We start from the raw sequence: 25,988 nt of genomic DNA, 5'->3' as shown, positions 1-25,988 counted from the left end.
GCATGGAAGAGAGCTTAACATGGGATAAAGAGTAATTTAAGAGATATAAATTGGCTCAGCTTGCTCCCAGGCTGTTTCAACATCCCAGTCTGCCCCAGGGTTACACAGATTCATTGACTGTTTGTTACACAGCTTGAAAAACTGGACTCCAGACCTTCCACAGCATGTACAATGCAATTCCAAAAACATTTTCCTGGGAATAAGCCCCAGTGAAAAGCCCTGAGTAGGCCTACTTAGGATGCCAATGTTTATCTCTCCCAAGACACAGCACCTCTAAGTTGGCATCTATGCACTGAGGGCAAGAACAACATAACATTCAGGCAATGGGTCTTATATTATCCCATCCTTAAATTATCCTGCATGCATTCTCTAGTGTCGTGTCCTTTATTTATTTGTTAAAATATTTATAGTCTGCCTTTCCAGAATATGTCCCTGGGGCAAACACAAATATTAATTCTGTATTAGAATAGTCTGAGATGCCACTCATGAACTCCTGGTTTCTACTGGCTAAGAGCAAAAGCCATCTTTACACATATCACCAAGACAAAATGCAGTTTGTATGAACAGACATTTTGAGGTAGAGGCACCAAATTTTCAGCATAGCATCTGATAACTCTCCTCAAAATGCTCTCCAAGTTTCAAAAAGATTGGACTAGGGGGTCCAATTCTATGAGCCCCAAAAGAAGGTGCCCCTATCCTTCATTATTTCTAAAGTAGGGAGGGCATTTAGGGTGAGATTTCTTTAAATATGATGGCCAGAACTCCCTTTGGAGTTCAATTGTGCTTGTCACAACTTTGCTTATGGCTCCACCCCCAAAGTCCCCAGATATTTCTTGAATTGGACTTGGCAACCCTAGTTACTAAATATGGTCAAAGTTCGAATGACAGGATTTTATGAAATGATGTTTTGTGAAAAGAAAAAAAAGTCAGCATGTTTCAGAGTATGAAATTAATTCATTGTAAGAGTCATGTCTTTTGCTAATGTAAATTAAATTCACAGTTATTTTAAAGGAATATTTTTAGAAATAAACAATTTCAAACAAGTTCAGCCATGCTAAAATATCATTTGCTTCATCATTTTAGTTTGGGCTCAGTTGATGAAGTAGAAATATACTTATTAATATGTTTTTTTCATGTCAACATATGTTTCTGGGAAAATAGAAATGCTGCATTTTCTTTTTTAATTTGTAAATTTGTCATAATTACATTTCTTCTGTGTGTTTTTTAAAAAAGATCCAGCTTTTGTTGGATGCTTAAACAAGCCATAAAAACCTCCAGGGTCTTGGTTAATTGAGCAAAAGGAAGGGGGAAAAATGAGTCAGTAATGCAGGGTAAACTGTAGATATTTAGAAAAATGGCTTGTGACTATGTAATCTTTTGTTCTTACTAATGTTAACTACAATGCAAATAAAAAACAAACATTAAACACTAACCAACTTCCCCAAATGTACTCATAATGCTCAGTTTTTATTTTAGCAGAGTGATTATTCCCATATTAAACTCTTGGCTCCAGTTCTGAAATTACCTATATCCCATTACATTAGTCGCACTGGCTGAATAAGTGGTTTTAGGATTTCAGCCAAAAGTTGGCCTGTGAAAGCAGTGGATCTCCTAACAATTGCATGAAAGCAACAAATAGTGCTCTGGATGCAATAAAAATTCAGTACTGTAGAAACAGAAAGTAGCTGGAAAGTGTCTTCTGCCCAGGTCTCATTTTAGGCAGAAGCTCAGATGAGCGGAGCTCCAGGACCTCTGAATTTTATTGTGCTCTTTCTTTCTTACCCCTCCCCCCTGCCCCAATACTTGCTTCTGGGCTCCATTGTTCAAACCCCCTGTGAGAATTTTACTGAACTTTAAGATTTGACAAACTTTTTAATATTTTTCCCAACAAAAAAATGGGAAAATAACCAAAAGATATAAAGCAGGCAGATGGAAAACTTCATTGCAGGGCCTGTAAGACCAAACTGTTTAAACAGGCTTTTGTGGTTTGATTGAAAAGGGGCTGCCACCGGACATCCTACAGAATGCTGGCGATCATAGTCGGAAAGTCAATACCGCCTATATTGGATTGAAACAGCGCTAGAATGGTTTTAAAATTGATAAGTAAATTATGGTTTTATATGTTTTATTGAATTGATTGTTTTTATGATGTTGTAAGCTGCCCTGAGTCCACTTCCGGAGAGGGCGGGATATAAATGTAAAGTAATAAATAAATAAATAAATAAATAATTGTATCACTGTGATCACATATGAGAAAGTCATTTTAAAAGTATGATGGGAGTAAGGTTTTATTATGACAATTATAATTCAAGAAGCATTTTAAGATAGATGCTGAGCTGATATAATTTAGTACACCTTCCGGTGATGTCAGGGGTGTGCAAATGAGTTGTACTAATGAGCTCTGGCACCTCTTTTTCTACAAAATGACCCCTGCTTCTGCTATCAAGCCTTTTATAGAGATTCCTGAGCCCAAGAGATCCACTATGCTACCATAAGAAACCACTTAATCCTCATCCACAGCAGGGCTTTTTTTGTAGCATGAACTGCTTTGCATATTAGGCCACACCCCCAATGTAGCTAATCCTTCAAGAGCTTATAGGGCTTTTAGTACAGAGCCTACTGTAAACTCCAGGAGGATTGGCTACATCAGGGGTGTGGCCTAATATGCAAAGCAGTTCCTGCTACAAAAAAAGCCCTGATCCACAGTATGGTCACTAAAACTTCGCACTAGACAGAACTCTGGCCCTTGCCTCTTTCCAAGCCACTTCCCTTCAGGTGGGTGATTCTGTGGCATCTCTGCTTTAGGTGTGACTGGGTTACAACCAATCACTACCAGTACAGAACTACCAGTGCAGAACCATGTACCTCTGAAGGAGGCTGTCCATGAATCTCAGTGACTCTGGATGCTGATGTGCATGATCACAGCTATGTTCATGGCCTCAAGAAAAGCCTTTCTAGTAGCCTAATGTGAGACTTCTCCCTGCTTTTCTGTGTTAAGGACAAAGAGGATACCATGGCTGAATGACCATCCTGGTAGGGATGTGCTGCATTCATTTGGAATTAGAATCAGGCTCAGGTTCTAGAGTCTCATGGTCTAATCCAGGGGTGTCAAATATGCAGCCTGGGGGCTGAATCAGGCCCCTGGAGGGCTCCTATCAGGCCCCCAAGCAACTGGCTGTCATCTGCTTCCTTCTCCCTCTCTCTTGCTTCCTCCTACATAACAGTTTGCTTTGTAAGACTTGCTATATTATACAGGAGCTACAGAGCAAAACCTCTGTTTTCTACATTGGCTGAAGCTCCTTCCTTGGGGAGGAAGGGGGGAGGGAGAGTTTGCTTTGTCAGGCTTTCTCAATCACACAGCAGAGCTACTGAACCAAGCCTTTCTTCCTTCTATTGACTGAAGCTCCTCACCCTTCTGGTCCCCTGGGGAAGGAAGGAAAAGCCAGAGCTTCCTTTGCCTAGTTCCCTCGATCCCATTGGAAAGATACAAAGAAAGCACCTTTAAGACTGAGTGCTAATGCTTTAAGCATATTTTATTTTAAGGGGTTTTTTTTTAAATCTTTAATTGTGTTTGTCTGTGTCCTTTGTAAACTTTATATCTCTGCTACCTAATCTTCAATAGGAACACACATGCCCAGCCTGACATGGTCCAGCCCAACAAGGTCTCATTTATTGTCAGATCTGGTCCTCATAACAAATGAGTTCAACACCTCTGGTCTAATCCTAACTTGATCTGAAGGCAGGTTTCAGGAATCTGATATACAAAGCATCTCATTCAGGATCACTAGATGCTACAAATATAAACCACTCTTTAGTCAATTCTAATGGAGTTGTAGCAGTAATTATTAATAGGTCCTTGTCAAGCTAAAATAGACTGGTTCAACTTTGTGCTATACAATATCTGTTTGGAATGAAGGAATAGATTTTCTTATCAACCTGACAGATGACATAAATTGAAGCAGGATCACAGATGCCTAAGATTCTAAATGATTTTGATAGATTGGACAAATGAGCTGAAATAAAAGAGTAAGTTGAAAAATACTACATGCAAGGGAAAAAGGAAGCAGACCCAGAATCAATATGGTGAAGTGTACAGATATTATGCTGGGGGTAATAATTGCTGGGGATGGGCATGAATCAGCTCACAAACTAAATTTTGGGTGGTCCATGAAGTTAAGTTTATGGCAGGTCAGCTGGCACAAACTTTCCCTGAACCTTCAAGCTGTTCATGGAGGTTAATGCTGCTTCATAAGAAGAGACATTTCTAGATTGACTCTGCTCAATCAAAAGTTTAACATAATTTCAAAGCAACAAATTGGAAAACATGTAGAGGAGCGTCTGGGAGAGGTTCCTGGAAATTGCATTGTCTCTAGCTTGCTCAAGATCTATTCTATACATTCCTGAACCTCCTGAGCCTACGCATGTCAAAATGACCGCCTGTCAACCATCATTTTGACAGGTGCAGGTTCAGGGGGTTCAGGAGTGTACATAATGGATTGTGTACAAACTAGAGACATCAAACTCACAACTAACCTCCCAGGATGCTTCTCAACATGCCCTCCAAGTTTGGTGTCTCTAGCTTGAACCTACAGAACCTGCACCTGTCAACATTACCACTGCAGTCATTTTGACAGGTGCAGATTCAGAAGTGTATAGAATGGAACTTGTGCAAGCTAGAGTCACCAGACTCTCAGAGGGTCTCCAGCTGACACTCCTCTACCTGCCCTCCAAGTGTGGTTAGGACTGACTTTACAAGGACTGAGTTACCCCCCCCCCCCCAAAGAAGGTGCTTTCTGGAGAAATGATAGGCAGTATCAGTATAATGAGCTGGGAAAGGATGAGCTTTTCCCAAATGCTCACTTAATAAGCTTTTCCATACCAGAGCTCCCTCCCGTTCTGCAGGGAGCTCTCCTGTCACAAGCTATAACAAGCTACCATAAAATTGTTCTCTACAGTACTGATCTACATTATAAGTAGCTACATGAACATGCTATTGTCTTCCCTGGCAAACCAGTCCCTTCTGTACAGTTTGAGTCAAGAGTCTGGGTTAATAAAAATTATATGGATTTTAACATTTGTTTACACCTACATATGCAAAACATTGAACACTATGCAGTAAATTGCAGGAATATGTAGTTGAGAATGCTCAGTTATGGCTAAGTGACTTTCAGGGAGATGTTTAACTATGAATGACTCATGAGAAGGCAGGAGTCCATGTTATCTCTGGCTAGCATCTAACAGTGCAATCCTAAACAGAGAGTAGAAGACCTAGACCTACCTTCATAGGGTAGATTCACCTTAGAGACCAATAAGATTTTCAGGGGATAAGCTTTCAAGAGTAAAAAAAAAAAAATTGGTATCTAAGCTGCTCCTGGACTCATATCTTGCTATGTTAAACAGTCACACCCTTCTATGGCTATTAACTAAAACAGACTTAAGATGGTGTAGCTCTGCTTAGACTGTACAGTATGAAGTACTAGTTTAATACTAATAGCAGTAAATAAAGTTATCAAAAATACAACCAAAGCATCCACTAAGGCCACTAGTCTACCAAAAGTTATATGGATTTCCTCTTTTTGGGGACGGGGACTTTAAGTCACAGCTGACTTGTGGTGACCCCATAAGGTTTTCAGGGCAAGAGATGATCAGAGGTGGTTTGCCATTGCCTGGCACCACATCACAACCCTGGTATTCCTTGGAAATCACCCATCCAAATACTTGCCAGGATCAACCCTGCTTAGTTTCTGAGATCTGAAGAGTCTGTGCTAGCCTGTGCTATTCAGGTCAGGGTGTGAACCGTTTACCTGTTATTAGACCAGCCACAGTTCAAAGCTATGAGGAATACCAGCAAATATTCAAAGCAATACCCACAGATTTTCACAGCCCTTTGGAAGATCTAGTTGGGCCAGAAAGATGGATATAAATCTGCAAAGTGACTAGCAAGTCAGACTCTTCAAAACTGACTTAAAAGGCTAGTTGGTATTATCATCCTGGTATTGCCTCAGGCTGAGGATGAGATATTAACAGCTTTTCAAATGCTAACTAGTGTGTCAGGAAGGGGAAAGAACACTTGGAGCAGTGGACTGATGGGAAATGAGGCATGGAAGAGGGAAAGGTTTGGTACCCGTCTTCTGCATGCTCTTTTTGCTGCTGGAAACAGACAACATCCCTAATCCTCCTGTCTATATGAATCTGGCAGGCATGTTAATGACATTCCTCTCATCTTTGTTTCATTCAGCTACCCAAAACAACCCAAAGATCTCATTCACTGCTAGTGTGAATGTGAAGTTGGGAATTTTGTTGTTGCTGCTGCTGCTGCTTAATTGTTTTAATTTTAATCTGATTTGATATTTTATTTGCCTATTCGTCCTGCTCAGAGTTCATCCTCATATTCTTGGAGCTGAATGCTATAATGGTTGGAGGACTCTCATGGCCAAAATCTCATGAAGCAGAGGGGCCTGTGGTAAGGAGACAGAACTGGGAGAAACTGATCCCTTCCTCTTCTGCCAGTGGAGGAAGCTTGCAGAGAAAGCTCTCTCTTGGCTGAGGGAAGAAGGAGAGGAGAGAGTTTTGCCCAGTTGCCCTTCTTGCAATAGCCTCCTATGCTCTATGGCTACTCTCAGCAGGGGGGGCGGGGTCACAGAGGACTCCTGGGGAAGGGGAAGGTGGGGAAGATCCACCTCCACAAGTCTAAGGCTATGAGAAGGAAGGAATATCTGTTTCTGAGAATTACATCCATTCATATCTAGATTTCTGATTTAAAAACCAGAATAACATTGCCCAGTAGTTCACATACTTCCTCTGAATTCTGAATATCACTTGAATAACACTTCAAAGTTGCTAGTAGATATAAAACATGCACAGTTTTTAAAGGAGACTCTTATGACAAAAGGAATCTAATTACAGTAATTCATACATATCTGTCTAATAACTTCCTCCTTTTGGCAAGATATTAGAACTTGTTGTTACCTTTGGGAAAGGGGGAACACAGAAAATTATTTTTACTACCACATTCCATTCTTGGGGAGCCATAACTAAATATTGCCACTGACACACGATAAGAATGCTACTAGTTGTAAAATGGTTGTTGGCCTTAAAATCTTAAACATAACCTAATTTAGAGAGGAATTGCAGGAATGCTAGGTGTGATGGTTCAGGAAAGGCTTATGCATTAGTGCAAGAGTAAGTATTTACTAAATGAAGGGGCAAGGCATTGACAGCTTTACATAAATGCACATTCTCAAGCAACTTATTCCATAAAAACAGGATACTTAATTGTGTTCTTTTTTATTCTGAAGCTACATCAGAGACTATATATGTTTTACATTTATTACTACTGGTTGCGAATTGAGTACATTTAAGGAGAGAAATGCTGTATACTTATTTATCTCTCTCAACAGCCATATTGTGAATCAGGGCCCAGCAATGCCCTTAAGAGAAATCCCTCACCCCCAAGTCTACCAACAGGTCAATGCCTGAGCTAGTTTGGTGTAGTGGTTAAGTGTGCGGACTCTTATCTGGGAGAACCGGGTTTGATTCCCCACTCCTCCACTTGCACCTGCTAGAATGGCCTTGGGTCAGCCATAGCTCTGGCAGAGATTGTCCTTGAAAGGGCAGCTGCTGTGAGAGTCCTCTCCAGCCCCACCCACCTCACAGGGTGTCTGTTGTGGGGGAGGAAGGTAAAGGAGATTGTGAGCCGCTCTGAGTGGAGGGCGGGATATAAATCCAATATCTTCTTTTTCTTCTTCTTCTTCAAGTCTTTACACCCAAGTCTTCTATGTCCAGAAACTACATCTTGTACAGTTAACCAGCTATCTTCCATATTCACTCATAACACTTTTGACACTGAATGCAGGAAAGCTGGGATACAAATTAAATCAATCAATCAAATTAAAAGAGAGATTGAGAGCATTACCATTGCCTTAATTTCTTTTAAAAGAATATCAAGAAATATACATATCTTTAATTAGCAATGATTAAACCCATCAGCGAAGCAAACCTATCATTTCCCACATCTCCTCTGTAATTGGAAGTTACTCTCCTCCTAAAGGCCATCCTCTATCTTAGAGAAAACGAATAGTTGGTTGTACTGACTTACTTCTGGTAAACATTTCTTAGATCTGTATTTTAAAAGGATGCTATAAACTCCTAAAATGAACAGTTTTTAACACTGTGCTCTCCCTCCTCCTGTGCAATCTGTAATAATGGAACCCCCCCCCCCCCCAGGAGATATAAACCCAGGGAATGGCCTCAGCAAAACCCACACTACCAACTCTGCCACATATCTCCTCAAATGACACAGTGTTAAGACTCAACAACATCAGCTGTTCATTCACCTGAAAGTCCACAAACATGATTCATGTGACAGAGAGAGTTGGATTGGATGGGCCACTGGCCTGATCCACTATGGCTTCTCTTAAGTTCTCATGTCACCAGGTGTCAGCAATACCCTTCTGCCACGTAAACTAAACAAGCTAGAATGTCTATATGCAAGAGACAAAATTAAGGAGGAGATTGGATTTATACCCCATCCTTCACTCGGAGTAGCTTACAATCTCCTTTCCCTCCCTCCCTCCCTCCCTCCCTCCCTCCCTCCCTCCACAACAGACACCCTGTGAGGTAGGTGGGGCTGAGAGAGCTCTTTTGAGAGCTGTTCTTGAAAGAAACAGCTCTGAAAGAACTGTGCCTGATCCAAGGTCACTCAGCAGGTGCATATGGAGGAGTGGGGAAACAAACCGAGTTCTCTCAGATTAGAGTCCACACTCCTAACCACTACACTATATTAAAAATTAAAACACTGAATGAATTGTCACTTCTGACTTATGGCATCCTTATGAGTTAATGACGTCCAAAACGTTCTATCACCTTGCAAACTGAAGGCCATGGCTTCCTTTATTGTCACCCATTTTAGGAATGCCAGTCCCCCCAGGTGGGAACAGTGGGTCCCCTGACACCAGCCAGCTGCCGCAACAGTCATCCACAGCCTACACTTGAAAAGAACATGCCTCATGTACTCCTGCCCTGCAAGCTGTGAATTCACAGTGCCCACTCTTTTCAAGTGGGGGCCATGCGCACCTGCCTTGCAAGTAGTGAGTTCGTGGTTCCCTTTAAATGGTTGGGGGAAATCGAGGGGCATGCACAGGTGGCACTGTGTTCCTGATGCAATGACATCACTGTACATGATGTCATCATATTGAAGATGGCCCCTTCCCTTCCCAGAACAACCCTCCAAAATCCCGCTGCTGGGGAGAAGATGGAACCTGGCAACCCTAATCCATCTCACACTAGGTCTTTCTCTTGTATTGCTGCCTTCAACTTTCTCTAGCATTATTGTCTTTTCCAGTGAGTTTTCTCATAATGTGACCAACGTATGATAGTGACAGGTTGGTCATTTTAGCTTCTAGGGAGAAATCAGGCTTGATTTGATCTAGAACCTACTTATTTGTCTTTTTGATGGTCCACAGTATCCATAAAATTCTTCTTCAATACCACATTTTAAATAGATTGACTGTATTGCCCTAAGCTTGGGCCATAATAAATGCATTGTTCTTTAAGATGCACAAAATGCTATTGTTTTCTCTAATGTGCTACAGGCTACAAAATCCTGAACAATAAGCGCTAAGCTCTATAATTGGCAAGCCTGGCAGAGCATTCTGGCTCTGACAGGTTCTCAGGCCTTTTTCTCCCCCAACCCCCCGACCTTTACAGTTATGGAGGCAAGCATGAAGCTCTTCAGGGCCATGAGTTCTAGACCAGGTACCATTGCCCCATTCTGCCTCCATCAAAGAGACAAGACTGCCTTTATGCTACACAGCAGGAGTTGAGGCACAAACTGCCTTGGTGTACTGAATGTAGCGGTTCATAAGACAAGACTAATAAGACACACGTCCCTTTCTGAGCACTTTAATGTGTAGCTCTGACAGCCATTTTCCAAAGCAATGCAAAATGCAATAAGCTCAATTTGCTCTTCTTTCACAAATCATATCACCATATATTATCCCCAGGGATGTAATTGAACCTTTTTAATTCTTTTGGCTTTATATAGATTGAGAAGCTTATGTGGGCTGCTTTACTTTGTCCACAGTGCAATAAGTCATGCTTAGTGTTTCTTTTTTTAAAAAGCAAGGTAACTTTGTCAGCTGATGTAGAAGCAGGACCTTTACTTAATTGCAGTGGAGAGATAAATCCTCTTTGCTTTGTGCTGCAAGGGCTGTGGGAAGTTGAAAGATGTGCTGTGTGTACTCTGCTGATAAATTTGAAATATTTTGTTATTTTGAGACAAAAGAAATGGGAAAAAACAGAGAGAGCCTACGTGGTACAGTGGTTAGAGTGCTGGACTGGTATCTGAAGGACCCAAGTATGAATCCCTATTCTGTCATGGAAACTTGCTGGGTGACCTTGGGCCAGCAGCTTTTTCTCAACCTAACCTTCCTCAGGGTTGTTTTGAGGATAAAATGGAGGAGGTAGGTAAGATGCTTTAGGTCCCCATTGTGGAGAATATCTAAATAATAATAAAATAAACTTTTATTTTATTATTATTTAGATGAAAATATCTCAATAATAATAATAATTAAAAAAAAACATAATGCCACCAGAAGTCGGATCTTTTCCACAGTAGTGGCAATCTCCAACTTCATGGAACCTCTTTACAAAATAGGCCTGGCACTAGGGAACATAGCAGGGCTTGTTGTTGTTACTGTTTTTAAACATGACTGGTTAAAACTTTTCTGTTCTGTCATCTTCTTGGATGAAGCTGATTCATATAGCCAAAAGCTGCTGGAATCTAAGGTGCTGCTATGGTTCAAGTCAAAGATGTATGCTCCAGCATTAAAAAGTAATGTGAGGAATGACTCCGTAAGAATATTTTCAGATATCTCTAAATGAAATTAAATAACAATACTTCATAATAATCAACCCTTAGGATCAGATTTCCTTGTGTCAAAAAATACACATCCCAACATTAAACTGGGACTTTTCTTAGCTGAGGCTGATTTATGAAACAAGTGTTTGGTGCAATAACGTAGCCCTTTTCAAGGAGGAGGAGAAGAATAAGAAGCCAGTGCTGCTAAAAAATTATTAAAAATTGCATAAAAGCCAGTGCTGCCAAAAATTTAGTTGCAGCCAACATAATACAAGGCTAGTACTGGTTAACAGGGAAGACACAGAAACAAGGGAAACCTTAGAAACTATCCCTGACTGTATCCACAGATCTCTCAAAGGAGCAGCCAACACACAATCAAAGAAAACATGGGATAAAGTTTCAATAGTCTTAGACCCGCATCTACATTATCTATTTGGAATCTACTAGGAAGATTGATTGTGTCCTGAGAATTTCATCCCATGTAAGAGGACAGAGGAAGTCATATAGAAATGTGTTTCCCACTGAAAGCAGTGGAAATGACTGAGTAACTAATGCAACTAGCTTTAATTCCATTAAGAAAATAAATCAGCTCAAATGTTTCAAAAGACAAAGGCAAAATAATATAGTGTTGATTCTTCTTTTCAAAATTAACCAGTTCAATTTTTCATATAATTTACAGTGGGCATGTTCACCAGCCGTTTCCAGCACTCTTCATCATGAATCGTATGACGGGTAATAATCCAACAGAGTCATCAGTTCCAACTGAACTGTAATGACACTTGCACTGATAACAAATCTACGGTTTGCTACAATTGTCTTTCACAACTTCGGAACTTCCACCTATGCCTTGAACGCAGCAAATATTAAATTTTCAATGATATAATGTTCTCAATCTATCATAATGTGCAGAGTAGCTCTCATGATGAAGAGTGGTAAGAGTGCTCGAAACGGCTGGTGAATATACCCACAGTAAATCAGATGAAAAATTGAACTGGTTAATTTTGAAAAGAAGAGTCAACACTATAAGATTCACTTTATGGACTATTTATTGTATTACAAATTATGATTACAATTTATTAATTTGTACATGGTTTGCATGGTGGTTGTAGTTTTCCTGATTGACTTGTGTATTTTACATCATTCCCCTCCCCCCTTTTTTCTCTTTTTGGTTTTTCAAAAGACAAAGGAACAGACTCCAGTCTCAACACATGTTATCTCTGTTTGCTGTGCACTGGCATAAAGTGCAGGGTTGCCAAGAGGAGCACTGGGAGGGACAGAAGACCCAGGACCCAAGGTTCTTGAAGCCAGCCTCATACAGCAGTCACAGAATGCTTTTACTTAAAATAAAATCTGATGCAATTCTACACTGTGACCACTAGGGGTGCACGGAAAGCAGAGCACAGTAAACAGGAGTTAGTCTGACTGCTGACTCTGCAACCTTTACTAGGAGACTTAGGGAAACCCTAGCATCTCAAATCCTGCTAAACCCATCGACCAGGCAGCACTGGAGCAAAGCTAGACTAGCCAGGACAAGCTACACTCATTGCAGGTTGCTATCTCTAGCAGTCAATGGTTTCACCCATCCTTTACTCAGCTCCATAGTTTTTTCTGCATAGCCAGATCTTGCAAAGGAGCAGCCATGTTCATGTTAGTTAGGGGTCTGTTAATAGGGGGAAAACACTTTTACATAATTTGTCTAACTCATTTCCACAACTTTTTACTTCTTTGTTTTGCTTTCTTTCTTCAGCGATCTGACATTCCTCTATCCCAGCATCTAATCCTGCCTTTATTTCTCAGTTTTGGTCCCAATTTTTCTCATCCATACTGGTTGGTAACTTAGAATGCATTTAATAGTAGTATATAAGCAAATCTTTGTTAATATTATAAACAGAAGGGGGAGAGTTAATATTTCCTTATAATCTATCAAATCAGTGAAAGGATGCTTTCCCCCTCTGAAGCATTACAAGCATGATAATCTGCCTCAGCGGTAATAAATGAGGAACAGAAGTTAGAATTTAGCTGTCATTGCAAATAGCATGGGGGGCAGTCTGGATATAAGCTGAGCCAGGCTATTCCTATTCGTTTCATTTTTAGATGATAGAACTCCCACAGTCATCCTGAAGCTGGTTGCCAATTTTGAGATTCCTGGTTTTATTTTCTGATGCCTGCCACAAATGGACAGACACATGTACATGCAGATTCTTTTATGATTACAGAGCCAGGTGATTTGTTTTGATAGTTGATTTGGATCAGGGTCATATGTGGGGCCCAGGTGGAATCTTTGTCTGGGGGGCCATGGTAGGAGCCCTGAAGCTTGGAGAAAAAATGCCCTGTCTCTTTAATAAAGGTTTAATGGGTGGAAATAGGCAGCTGAAACTTTGCAGGATGTAAGTAATGCCATAAAGGCTCTATAAAAGGGACAAGACAACTTTCTCCAGGTTTGTTGGCAAGCCTAGGCTAGCACCAGTTCAACCAGAGACATGTTCAGTATTAAGGAAGTTGATGAAGTGAAGAGATTTTGGAAATAACTGAGGAGAGCTAGCAGGTATGGGGGGGAATTATCTATAAGGTTCTTCACCTGTGCACTGTGCCTTACACTCCAGGTCCTTCACGTACATCACACATAAGCGATAGAGTGATTTTTAAAATGAGTCAGTTTGCCAAGGTGGTTCTTTAATGACATCCATCCCAAGTAAAGAATGATTAGATCCAAACCAAATTACTCATCTTGCACCTGCTGTGATGCTGCAGTGCAATAAAAATGGGTTGCGATTGAGGAGGCTGTTCCCTCATGCTGCAGGCCTGATAGGAAAAAAATGCCAAAAGGAACAGACTGTGATTTTATGGTCCTTACCTCATTTGATTAGTGTTATTGAAACCTGTGTCACTTCCCCCACTGGTAATATTACAATCTAATCTTTCTTATTATAAAATAAAAATACTATATGACTAAGAGAAACAGCTTCTAGACTGTACAAAGTTTTCTCCCCTCAGACCAAACTCACCAGAAAGTCCGCTCTTCACATTTCAGTATAGTTACCTGATCATAAAAAACAGAAGTCATTTGGCATGCCTGAAACCCTGTAATGAGTTTTGCTTCTGACCAGAACCATCAGGAGAGGCAGAGTCATACCAGAATGGAACTCAACATACTCTTTCCCCCAAATACAAAGGCAGACCTCTTTTTTCTTCATGTGGAACCATTCTCAGATTACAAAGAAGATCAGCACTGAGAATAAATTCACACCATAACTATCCTGAAGGGTTTTTGCCATCTTCTGGGCATGGAGCAGGGGCAACTGGGGATATGGGGGGAGATATTTGTGAATGTCCTGCATTATGCAGGGGGTTGGACTAGATGACCCTGGAGGTCTCTTCCAACTTTATGATTTTAAGACTTTAGTTTTCTTTCAAGATGTGGTACTCTGTAATATGCATATGGCAACCTTACGTACAGATGTTCCCTGTTAAAAACTCTGGAGTGGATTGTGGAATCTGGAGTAAAACCTACATTCAGTCTCTTTTGAAGTGCACCTACATGTTTATGGTAGACACCAGAAGTATGAAAAAACTGCAACTCTCCATATGTTTTCTAACAAACATATATGCAGATTCCCCCAAGGAATCTGTAAGTGGTTCAGAAAAGACATCAATCTGATGAGAGTAGCATATCTGGTGGCTTCTCTTGCTATGACTCTGTTGATGACAGCTGAAGCTTTGCTCGGAATTCAGTCCCTTTGGTACTGAATTCTTTCCATTCTTCCTCTAGCATTTCATCCCTGAAGAGAGCCAGCAGGCTTCAGCCTGCAAGGATTCAGGAGGGTTGATTAAATATTTCCTGTTCTACTAGTCTGTGGGTGCTGTGGATTTGACGGTGTGCTTAGTGATTTGATTGTCTATTATATTATACTGTCTGCTTTTTTCTGAAAGGTTTTTTTTTATAGTTACTGATTTATAGCAAACTACTTTGCCCTTCAGACCAGAGATTTTAAAATAAATTAAGTTCCTGTGGGCAGCAGAAGCACAAAAAGGCAAACGTAATATGGAAAGTAACTCTGTCTCTTAGCTATTTGCTTTCTAAGGAGACATTTAGAACACTGAAATGTACAGGTAGAGACAATGAATCATGCGTCCTCCATGCTGAATGCAGAGCTTTTTCTTAAGCTTTTCCTGCTGAACATCAACTTCTTGCTAGATATGCTGCCATTTGTGAGTTTAAAGCTTTTGAAATCTGATCTCCCATTTCCAAAGTACCCAGCCTAGAAGAGAATTTGTGTGGTCAAAAATCTGTATATAAATTTTGGATTACACTCTAGCTTGTTTAACTTGCCAGATTCCTATAAGAAAATATAATTCTATTTTTGTGAAGTAGTACTGTCAACTGACTTCAGGATAAAGACATGAATATAAACACATGCTTAATCAAACAGTGACAAGTCCTAGCCCAGTAAACCTCCCTTTGTTTCAGATAAGACCCATATAAAATAAAACTCATTTACTCACTTCATCAACATTTTCAAATGCATTGATGACATCATATGGCAAACATGACAAGAGGTCAATCACAAACCATGTCTTCAGGTAGTTCATGCGGATCAGCTTTGGATCAGAGATTACCTCTCCAGCTGGCCCAACAAAAGTGGTATGGAAATTCAGCACAATGTCTACCAGAAAAATGACATCAACGATGCTGTCCACTACCAGCCAGGCCACATTGTTCTGTTTGGTCTTAAAGGAAACATTGTAAGGGACCAAAATGGCTGTGTAGAAAGTTAAAATCAGGATGACCCAGTCCCAAGTGGTCTTGAAAACGCAGTAATGTAAAATGATATGAGGTGGAGTCTTTGGTGCCTCTTGCTTGTATTGAGGGAGGATTTCAGAACCTAGCTGAAGTACCTGTGAAAATAGAAAACAATAAGGCGGGAATTCAAAACCCTTTCATATTCCTATATTATTTATTTTCTTACTATGTTTATATATCACCTTTGCTTAAAAGCTCAAAGATATCTGCAAGATTAGTACAATATCTGAAATCAAGTATTTAAATGTTAAAAAAAAGTGTATAAGAACAACAAAACACACAAAAAAAAAGCATTGTTAAAACTAGAGTCAATTTTAAAAGCTGGATTATACTAAATTAGAAATGTTTTTAAAAACCACAAATTTTTCATGTACATACCGACCACACTTATTTGGTGAAGAGAAAGCAAATACCAAGCTGCATAAAATAATGAGCAACATTCATCTTTACTTTCTGGCAAACTGCACAATGGATGAAGCCTAAATTAATTAATTGAACCTTACATACTAAAGCAATTATTTTTTAAACTAAATAGTAACCATTTAAGAAGTAGTGTAGTAACAGTGGTTAAAATGTCTAGGATATGGGATCTTTCATGGCAGCTAACTGCATGACCTTAGACCAGACACCCTCTCTCAGCTTAACCTGCCTTCCAGAGTTTTGTTGTGAGGATAAATTGCAGAGGGAAAACCAATATTGCATGCCACACTAGGAATAAAAGCTGGGCATAAATATATAAATAAATGTTTTAAAAATACAAGATGTCACATTAAAAGTGGGTCCTATATTGCAAGTTGGTATTAAAGTTTGATGTGGGTGTCATGGGTGCTGGGGGCCCTTCAGAAGAAGCCGAGCCTGCAGAAGAAACTGTGCCCCTGCCACCTGCACCAGTGCCCCTGCCTCCTGCTGGAGAAGATCCAAGCCCCCCTGCCTCGCCCTCTCGGGTGGCTCGGGTGCACGACCGCCTTCGTCAGGACCTCAGGGATCGGAGGAGGGTGGCACGCTCACAAGCAAGACGCTCCCTGAGCCCTGAGTTTTGAAAGGATTCTGGCCCTTCTAGGAGTGAGGATGCTTGAGTCCCAGCAGGATCCTGGCTGCCCTCTGAGTCAGCAATTAGCCCAAATGGGCAACAGACAGCAGAGGGCTATATAGCTGTAGGCTTTGAGAGAAGGCTTTGTGGAAGCAACTAGTCATCTACCTGACGTCCTAGCATCCACGTTGGCTTTTGACTTTGGACCTCCTGACCTTGGCTTGACTTCTGGACCCCCTGACTACGGCTTCTGAACCTCTGACCTACGATACCTGGACGACGATTTGGCTTTGGCACCTTGGACACTCTTGCTCACCGGTTACAGACCTTGGACTGCCCCTGGACTTTGCCTGGCCTCAGCTCGTGACAGATTGCTTCCACCCACACAAACACCCATTCCACAGGATGGATGCTGAAGCAAGTGGAACCGCAGGACTACTGGCTGCCCTCCAAGCCCAGGTACAGCAGCTGACACAGGCAGTAGTGCACTTGCAGCAACAGCCTGCAGCCAGTGCTCCAGCCAAGTGCCCAGTTCCCCCACCTGACAGATTTGGGGGTGCCATGGAAGAATTTCCTGCTTTCCTGGCACAGTGTCAGCTGTACTTTGAACTAAGAGCACGGGACTTCCCCAATGACAAGACAAAGGTGTGTTTTATCATTAGTCTGTTAAAGGGGCAGGCGGCCAAGTGGGCCACACCCCTACTGGTTGGGTCTTCTCCCCTACTGACTGATTACCAGGGGTTTGAGGCCCACCTGTCTGCTGCCTTCTCCAACCCAGTCCAGGCAGCCACAGCCAACCGGAAAATCAGGGCCCTGAAACAAGGCCAGTCCTCGGTGGCTCAGTATGCCACCGAATTCAAGCTCCTGGCTCAAGACTTGGTGTGGAATGAGGCTGCTCAGATGGACCAGTTTACCGAGGGGTTGGCAGAGGGAGTCCTGGACGAACTGGCCAGGGTGGAGCGGCCCCCCACGCTCCAGGAACTTATCACCCTCTGCCTCCGCATCGATGGCCGCCTGGAAAGTCGCCACCAAGCCAAGACCCGAGGGCGCCAGCTCCCTGCGCCGTGCCACTTGGCTCCTCTCCCATCCCCAGCTAGTACCAGAGACGAGGGTGAGCCTATGCAGCTTGGAGCTGCTCGACCCCGCCTGACTCCAGAAGAAAAGGCCAGACGCCGCACGCAGAACCTGTGCCTCTACTGCGGCACAGCAGGCCACTATGCCTCTGGCTGCCCTGCTAAACATCGGATACCCGGACCTACATTGCCACAGCCGCCAAAAGGCCAGCCCCAGGTGTAAGTGGACCCTCCAGCCTCGGGTGACTAGCTGGGTCCTCCGAACAACAGGCTGATACCCCGGGCCCGTTCCTGCTACCAGTCAAACTCCGCCTGCCCGATGGACGCTGGCTGTTCGTGTATGCCATGCTGGACTCGGGAGCGGCCCACTGTTTCGTAGATGCCGCCTTTGTAAAGCAGCACCAGATCCCAGTGCAGCCAAAAGAGATTCCGACGCTGGTGGAGGCTATTGACGGGCGCCTCCTCCGTTCTGGCCCCGTCACCCAGGAGACCTGTCCCATCACCTTCCACGTCCAGCAGCACCAAGAACAGCTGCAGTTTGATGTCGCCTGCATGCCTCGCTCCCCGCTGATTCTAGGCCTTTCCTGGCTGAAGCTGCACAACCCCATCATGGACTGGGCCCAGCAGGAACTACGCTTCCGAGACCCATGCCCCCATCTGACTCCTCCCACCACTCTAGCAGCCGGCATCCCGAGTGGTGGTCTTCAGCTCCCTCAGAAGTATGCGGATTTCGCCGATGTCTTTGAAGACACAGGAGCAGATCAGCTTCCCCCTCACCGACCCTATGACTGTGTTATTGATTTGGTACCTGGGGCACCACTCCCGGTGGGGCGTCTGTACCCAATGTCGGAGCCTGAGTGGCAGCTTTGCGAGACTACCTGGACAAGAACCTGAAACGCGGATTCATCCGACCCTCAACTTCTCCCCTGTCTGCTCCAGTCCTCTTCGTGAAGAAGAAAAGTGGGGAGCTCCGGCTGTGCAATGACTACCGGGCCCTGAACAAGATCACCATCCGCGACTGGTACCCTCTACCACTGATCCCTGAACTCTTGGATCGTTTGAAGGGGGCCCAAATCTACACCAAGCTGGACCTCCGCGGAGCGTACAATTTGGTGCGCATACGGCCCGGAGACTAATGGAAGACCGCGTTTGGGACCCGATACGGGCAGTACGAGCACCTGGTGATGCCCTTCGGATTGACCAACACGCCCGCTGTCTTCCAGAGGTTCATGAATGATGTATTCCGGGACCTGCTCGACCGCTTCGCGATCATATACCTGGATGACATCCTAATTTACTCCCGCAATCCTGCCCAGCACGCTGAGCACGTCCGCCAGGTCCTGCAGCGCCTACGAGCCCATGGCCTCTACGCCAAGCTGGAGAAGTGCGACTTTGACCTGCGCTCCGTCGAGTTCCTTGGTCACATTGTGTCACCGCAGGGAATCCTCATGGACCTGAAAAAAGTGGAAGCGGTCCTGACCTGGCAGGCCCCTCAGAATCGCAAAGACCTGCAGCGATTCCTTGGTTTCGCCAACTACTATCGGCAATTCATCCCGGCCTATGCATCTCTGACCACGCCCCTGACTCAACTACTCCGCCCCAAAGAACCTTTCCACTGGTCCCCAGAGGCTGATAACGCCTTCTCCACCCTGAAGACCCGCTTCGCCACCGGGCCACTCCTGAGATACCCCGACCCCCAGCTTCCCTTTAGTGTGGAAGCTGATGCCTCCAACGTGGCCCTGGGAGCAGTGCTGTCCCAGCGCGAGGAGCCGTCCCAGCCACTCCAGCCCTGCGCCTATTACTCACGCCAGCTCACTGCTGCGGAGAGGAACTACACCATCTGGGAGAGGGAGTTGCTCACGATCAAGGTGGTTTTTGAGGTTTGGAGACATTACCTTGAAGGGGCTCGCCACCCTGTCCAAGTGCTCACCGACCACCGGAACTTGGAGCATCTCCAGACCACCCGCCGTCTCAACCAGCGCCAGATCCGGTAGTCCCTATTCTTCTCCCGCTTTGACTTCAAGATCACCTACATCCCCCATACCCAGAACCGGAAAGCTGATGCGCTCTCGCGGAAACCGGAATACGCTCCTGCTTCGACTGAGACCGCGCCTGCTGCTCCCATCCTGCCACCCTCAGTGTTTGCAGCCACCTCCACTTCACCAGCACTCGTGGAGGACATTCGTGCTAGCCAGGCCAATGATCCCTGGGTCCAGCAACACCTCCAGGCACTCCAAGATGGCTCAACAGGCGAGTTCACGACTCGAGGCGGCCTCTTGCTACACCGCGAATGCCTCTATGTGCCGCCCGGGCCCTTGCGGGCAGAAGTACTACACATGACCCATGACGCGTTACCCGCCGGGCACTTTGGACAACATAAGACCACCCACTTGCTGACACGGGAATTCTGGTGGCCACGAGTTCGCTCCGATGTTGCCCGTTATGTCAATTCCTGTGACGTCTGCCGACGGGCCAAAAATATCCCAGCCAAACCCCCAGGATTGTTACAGCCCTTGCCCACACCCTCAGGACCCTGGGATACCATCTCAATGGACTTCATCACAGAACTTCCGCGATCCAAGGGTCAGACTTGCATCTTAGTGGTCGTCGACCTGTTTACAAAGATGGCCCACTTCATTCCGTGCCCGAAACTTCCCACAGCTCAGGAGACGGCCCAGCTCTACCTGCAACACATCTTTCATCTGCACGGACTCCCAGCCCACCTGATCTCAGACCGGGGCCCCCAGTTCTCCTCTCGGTTCTGGCAAGCCCTCCATTCCAGCCTGGGTACTCAAGTGCACCTGTCCTCAGCCTACCACCCACAGACAGATGGTCAGACAGAGCGCACCAATGCCACGCTAGAGCAATATCTCCACTGTTACACCTGTTACCAGCAGGATGACTGGACCACCCTGTTGCCCCTAGCGGAATTTGCATACAACAACGCGGTCCATTCATCCACCCAAATGATCCCGTTTGCTGCAACCTACGGGTACCACCCTCGGTTCTTCCCGGCGATCCTGCCACCCACGAATGTCCCCGCCGTCGATGCCTACCTGCAAGAACTCCGCACCAGCCAAGACTTGCTCCAAGAGCAGCTACAGCGGGCCAAGGAGGCGTATAAACTGGCTGCGGACCGGAAGAGGCAAGAAGGCCCTCCAGTGCAGCCGGGGGATCAGGTGTGGCTCTTGACTCACTACCTGCGCCAGCCTGGTCGGTCGCACAAGCTGGATGCACGGTTCATTGGACCCTACCCCGTCATAGAACAAATAAACCCCGTCGCCTTCAGGCTCCAGTTGCCACCCCACCTCCGCATTCACCCTGTGTTTCATCGCTCCCTCCTTGTTCCGGCTGCACCCCCTGACCCAGCTCGGCCTCCTTCCCCACTGCCGCCACCACCGGTGCTGGTGGATGACGAAGAAGAATATGAGGTGCGCCAGATCCTGGACTCCCGGTACCATCGTGGAGGCCTCCAGTACCTTGTGGACTGGGAGGGATACGGCCCGGAAGACCGGTCTTGGGAGCCCGTGGACAATCTTCATGCCCCGGACTTGGTGCAACAGTTCCACAACGACCATCCCGACCTCCCAGGCCCCTCGACGGAGGGGGGCCCTGGGGGGGGGAATAGTGTCATGGGTGCTGGGGGCCCTGCAGAAGAAGCCGAGCCTGCAGAAGAAACTGTGCCCCTGCCACCTGCACCAGTGCCCCTGCCTCCTGCTGGAGAAGATCCAAACCCCCCTGCCTCGCCCTCTCGGGTGGCTCGGGTGCGTGACCGCCTTCGTCAGGACCTCGGGGATCGGAGGAGGGTGGCACGCTCACAAGCAAGACGCTCCCTGAGCCCTGAGTTTTGAAAGGATTCTGGCCCTTCTAGGAGTGAGGATGCTTGTCCCAGCAGAATCCTGGCTGCCCTCTGAGTCAGCAATTAGCCCAAATGGGCAACAGACAGCAGAGGGCTATATAGCTGTAGGCTTTGAGAGAAGGCTTTGTGGAAGCAACTAGTCATCTACCTGACGTCCTAGCATCCACTTCGGCTTTTGACTTTGGACCTCCTGACCTTGGCTTGACTTCTGGACCCCCTGACTACGGCTTCTGAACCTCTGACCTACGATACCTGGACGATGATTTGGCTTTGGCACCTTGGACACTCTTGCTCACCGGTTACAGACCTTGGACTGCCCCTGGACTTCGCCTGGCCTTGCCTCAGCTCGTGACAGTGGGATATATTTATACATATATTTATGGTTAGTGTTATCAGAAATGTAATGCAACAGTTTTATTATAGATTTTGCCAAATTTCTTAAATAACAAAAGAATGGTGTCACACAGCAGCCAAAAAACCCGAAGTGCCATCAGGAGGTCCACCAGTGAGGCCAGGACACTAGAAGCCCTCCCACTGTGCCCCCCAAACACCCAGAATACAGAGCATCACTGTCCCAGAGAGAGAGTTCCAACAATAAGCTGTGGCTAAAGCCACTGATGGACCTCTGATCCATATGCTTATCCAATCCCCTCTTGAAGCTGTCTATACTTGTAGCTGCTGCCACCTCCTGTGGCAGTGAATTCAATGTGTTAATCACCCTTTGGGTGAAGAAGTACTTCCTTTTATCAGTTCTAACTCTATTGTTCAGCAATTTCATTGACTGTCCACGAGTCTTCGTATTGTGAGAAAGGGAGAAAAGTACTTCTTTCTCTACCTTCTCTATCCCATGTATAATCTTGTAAACCTCTATCATGTCACCCTGCAGTCGACATTTCTCCAAGCTAAAGAGTCCCAAGTGTTTTAACCTTTCTTCATAGAGAAAGTGTTCCAACTCTTTAATCATTCTAGTTGCCCTTTTCTGCACTTTCTCCAAAGCTATAATATCTTTTTTGAGGTGCGGTGACCAAAATTGTACACAGTATTCTAAATGAGGCCGCACCATCAATGTATACAAGGGCATTATGATACTGGCTGATTTGTTTTCAGTCCCCTTCCTAATAATTCCGAGCATGGTGTTGGCCTTTTTTATTACAATTGCACACTGTCTTGACATTTTCAGTGAGTTATCTACCACGACCCCAAGATCTCTCTCTTGGTCAGTCTCCTCCAGTTCACACCCCATCAATTTGTATTTATAGTTAGGATTTTTGGCCCCAATATGCATTTCTTTGCACTTGGCCACATTGAACCTCATTTGCCATGTTGACGCCCACTTGCCCAGCCTCGACAGATCCCTTTGGAGTGCCTTACAATCCTTTCTGGTTCTCACCATCCTGAACAATTTAGTGTCATCCGCAAACTTAGCCACTTCACTGCTTACTCCCAACTCCAAATCATTAATGAACAAGTTAAAAAGCATCGGACCTAGTACCAAGCCCTGTGGTTCTTCCTGTTTGATTATGAATACTGTCTTCTGACAGACAAACAAGCAGTATTCATAATCAACAAATAACTATTGTATTTTATGTATGCTGTTAAGACCTTTTATGGTTGAAATAAAACAGAAATCAAGTCATCTGCAACCAAATTCCTCTATTTCCTTTGCAAACACAAGTGCATAAAGTGTCAGAGAATCTGAGTGCAGCTAGAAGTGGATTTTAATAAAATTTCTGTGTTTAGGGGAAAGACAGGTTTACAACTGAGTGCTTTCATTAAGTCATGTTGTCAAGACTAGCTAGGAAAAAAGCTCCTTTTATTGCTTATATAGAAAATGTGTCATGTTTTTATTTATGCAGAACCAAAGCAGAATCCAAATACAATGCACCCACAGTCTACAGACAACAGTTAATCAAGGAAATGACTGAAGGTCAAGTTATACAAGCATGTGGCTCCATGAAATAGGTTGGGAGCATATGAGGCTGCCACTGAATTCACAACTAAGGGTGCTAGGGTTATCAACCTTCAGGTGGGGCCTGGAGGTTAAGTGGAGCCTGAAAAAAATGCTTGTGAATGGTTCCTCATCCTCTTGGAGAGGAGTGACAAGCAGAGTGCCTCAAGGATCTGTCCTGGGATCTGTTTTGTTTAATATCTTTATAAATGATTTTGATGAAGGAATACAGGGAATGCTTATTAAGTTTGCAGATGATACTAAATTGGGAATGGTAGCAAATATAGTAGAAGACAGAGTCAGGATACAGGATGATCTTGACAGCTGGAAAACTGAACTAAAACAATTAATTTTAATGTGGATAAATGTAAAGTTCTGCATTTTGGTAGGAAAAATCAAATGCATAATTATAGGAGGAGTCTTGGCAGTAGTATGTACAAAAAGGATCTAGGGGTCTTAATGGACCATACACTGAACATGAGTCAGCAATGTAATGAAGCTGCTAAAAAGGCAAATGCGATCTTCAGCTGTATCTACAGAAGTATACTGTCCAGATCATGTGTTCACTTTATTCTGCTCTGGTTAGGCCTCACTTAGAGAACTGTGTTCAGTTTTGGGCACCACAGTTGAAGGATATAGACAAGCTGGAATGTGTCCAGAGGTGGGCAATGAAGATGGTGAGGGGTCTGGAGACCAAGTTCTACGATGAAAGGCAGAAGGAGCTGAGTGTGTTTAGTTTAGAGTGGAGATGACTGAGAGGTGATATGATCATCATCTTCAAGTACTTGAAGGGCTGTCATATAGAGGATGATACAAAGTTGTTTTCTATTGTCCCAGAAGGTCAGACCAGAACCAACAGGTTGAAATTAAATCAAGAGAGCTTTTGGCTAAACATTAGGAAGAATTTCCTGACAGAGCAGTTCCTCAGTGGAACTGGCTTCCTCAGGAGGTGGTGGACTCTCCTTCTTTGGAGGTTTTTAAACAGGGGCTAGATGGCCATCTGACAGCAATGCCGATTCTGTTCACTTATTTAGGGGGGAGGTATGAACTTAGGGGGAAGATATTTGTGAATTTCCTGCATTGTACAGTGGGTTGGACTAGATGACCCTGGAGGTATCTTCCAACTTTATGATTCCATGTTTCTATGATTCTGTATCCCAGAATTACAAGTGATCTCCAGATAGGGTTGCCAGCACTGGGTTGGAAAGTTCTTGGAGATTTTAAGGGAGGGAGCGTGGGGAGGGTGGGGTTTGGAGAGGGGAGGGACCTCTACAAAGTATAATGTCATAGAGCATAACCTCCAAAGCAGGATATCTCCAGCCACCACCTGGAGGTTAGCAACCTATCTTCAGATAACAGGAATCAATTCCCCTGGATTAAATGGCAGCTTTGAGGGTGGACTCTTCCCTTCTGAGCTCCCTCCTCTCCCCAAACTCCACCTTCCCCAGAAAGTTCTGCCTCCAGATCTCCAGGAATTTCCCAAGCTGGAGTTGGCAACTTAGTGCTCACAACGAATTGCTGCTTTATCCCTAGCCAAGTACTTTGCCTTTCACAGTGCCTCTCACTGACAATGCCTCCACAGCACCTATGCATGAAGGCATCAGTCAACCATGGTAACAGCAAGAATGCCACAATGACTTTATAGAAATCAGTCTATACCTTCTACCACATAAAATACACTAGCATGTTTTCAGAATGAACCCCAGCATCTCCCTTAGCTCATCTGATGCCATAGTCCCCAAAGATACATGCATGTATTAACATAGAATCATAGAACTGTAGAGTTAGAAGGGACTTCCAGGGTCATCAAGTCCAACCCCCTGCAAACAGGACATTCACAAATACCCCCCCACACACACACACACACACAGTGACTCCTGCTCCATGCCCAAAAGATGACAACATATCCTCCAGGATCTCTGGGCCAAACTAGCCTGGAGAAAACTGCTTCCTGATCCCAAAGTGGCAATCAACATTTTACTCAGCATGTAAGAGGGGCCACACACAATTCAACATTATACTGAGTTAAACCATTGGTACGTCAGTATTTTTTACTTTGATTGACAGACCCTCTCCAGATTCTTAAAGACCATTCCTATCAAAAAATCTTTCAACTGGAGAAAACATAAATTGAACCCGAGACCCGCCAGGTTCTACCACTGAGTCACAGCTCCTTCCCAAGACAAGTCTGGGGGTAATCTATGCCAAAAGATGCAACTTTGAGCACACTGGAAGCTCTAAGGCAGCAAATAGCAGAATAATCCTTTTGTTAGGGCAGTAGCCCAGGCACACAGAAACTGCCATTACAATCACAGCAAACAGCTAAATCTGTAGCATAGGGATTAGAAGGCCTGCATATGGCCTGCAAGGTCCCCCATCTTGGGGTAGTGGTGCTGTGGTGTCACACTACCATGCA

At 44.4% G+C, this 25,988-nt stretch overlaps 1 protein-coding gene across 1 annotated transcript in view; it reads right to left on the bottom strand.

The window, feature by feature from the left end:
• Positions 1 to 25,988, bottom strand: part of KCNH1 (potassium voltage-gated channel subfamily H member 1) — a 396,454-nt gene that overhangs the window by 303,843 nt on the left and 66,623 nt on the right. Inside the window, exon 6 of the mRNA XM_060247256.1 lies at positions 15,365 to 15,757. Coding sequence (XP_060103239.1) covers positions 15,365 to 15,757 — 393 coding nt within the window. The remainder of the gene's footprint in view (positions 1 to 15,364; positions 15,758 to 25,988) is intronic.

This window comes from Heteronotia binoei, chromosome 1 (assembly GCF_032191835.1).
Source record: "Heteronotia binoei isolate CCM8104 ecotype False Entrance Well chromosome 1, APGP_CSIRO_Hbin_v1, whole genome shotgun sequence".
NCBI lineage: Eukaryota > Metazoa > Chordata > Lepidosauria > Squamata > Gekkonidae > Heteronotia > Heteronotia binoei.
Note: the sequence above shows the minus strand (reverse complement) of the source record. Positions and strands in the feature narration are given on the sequence as shown.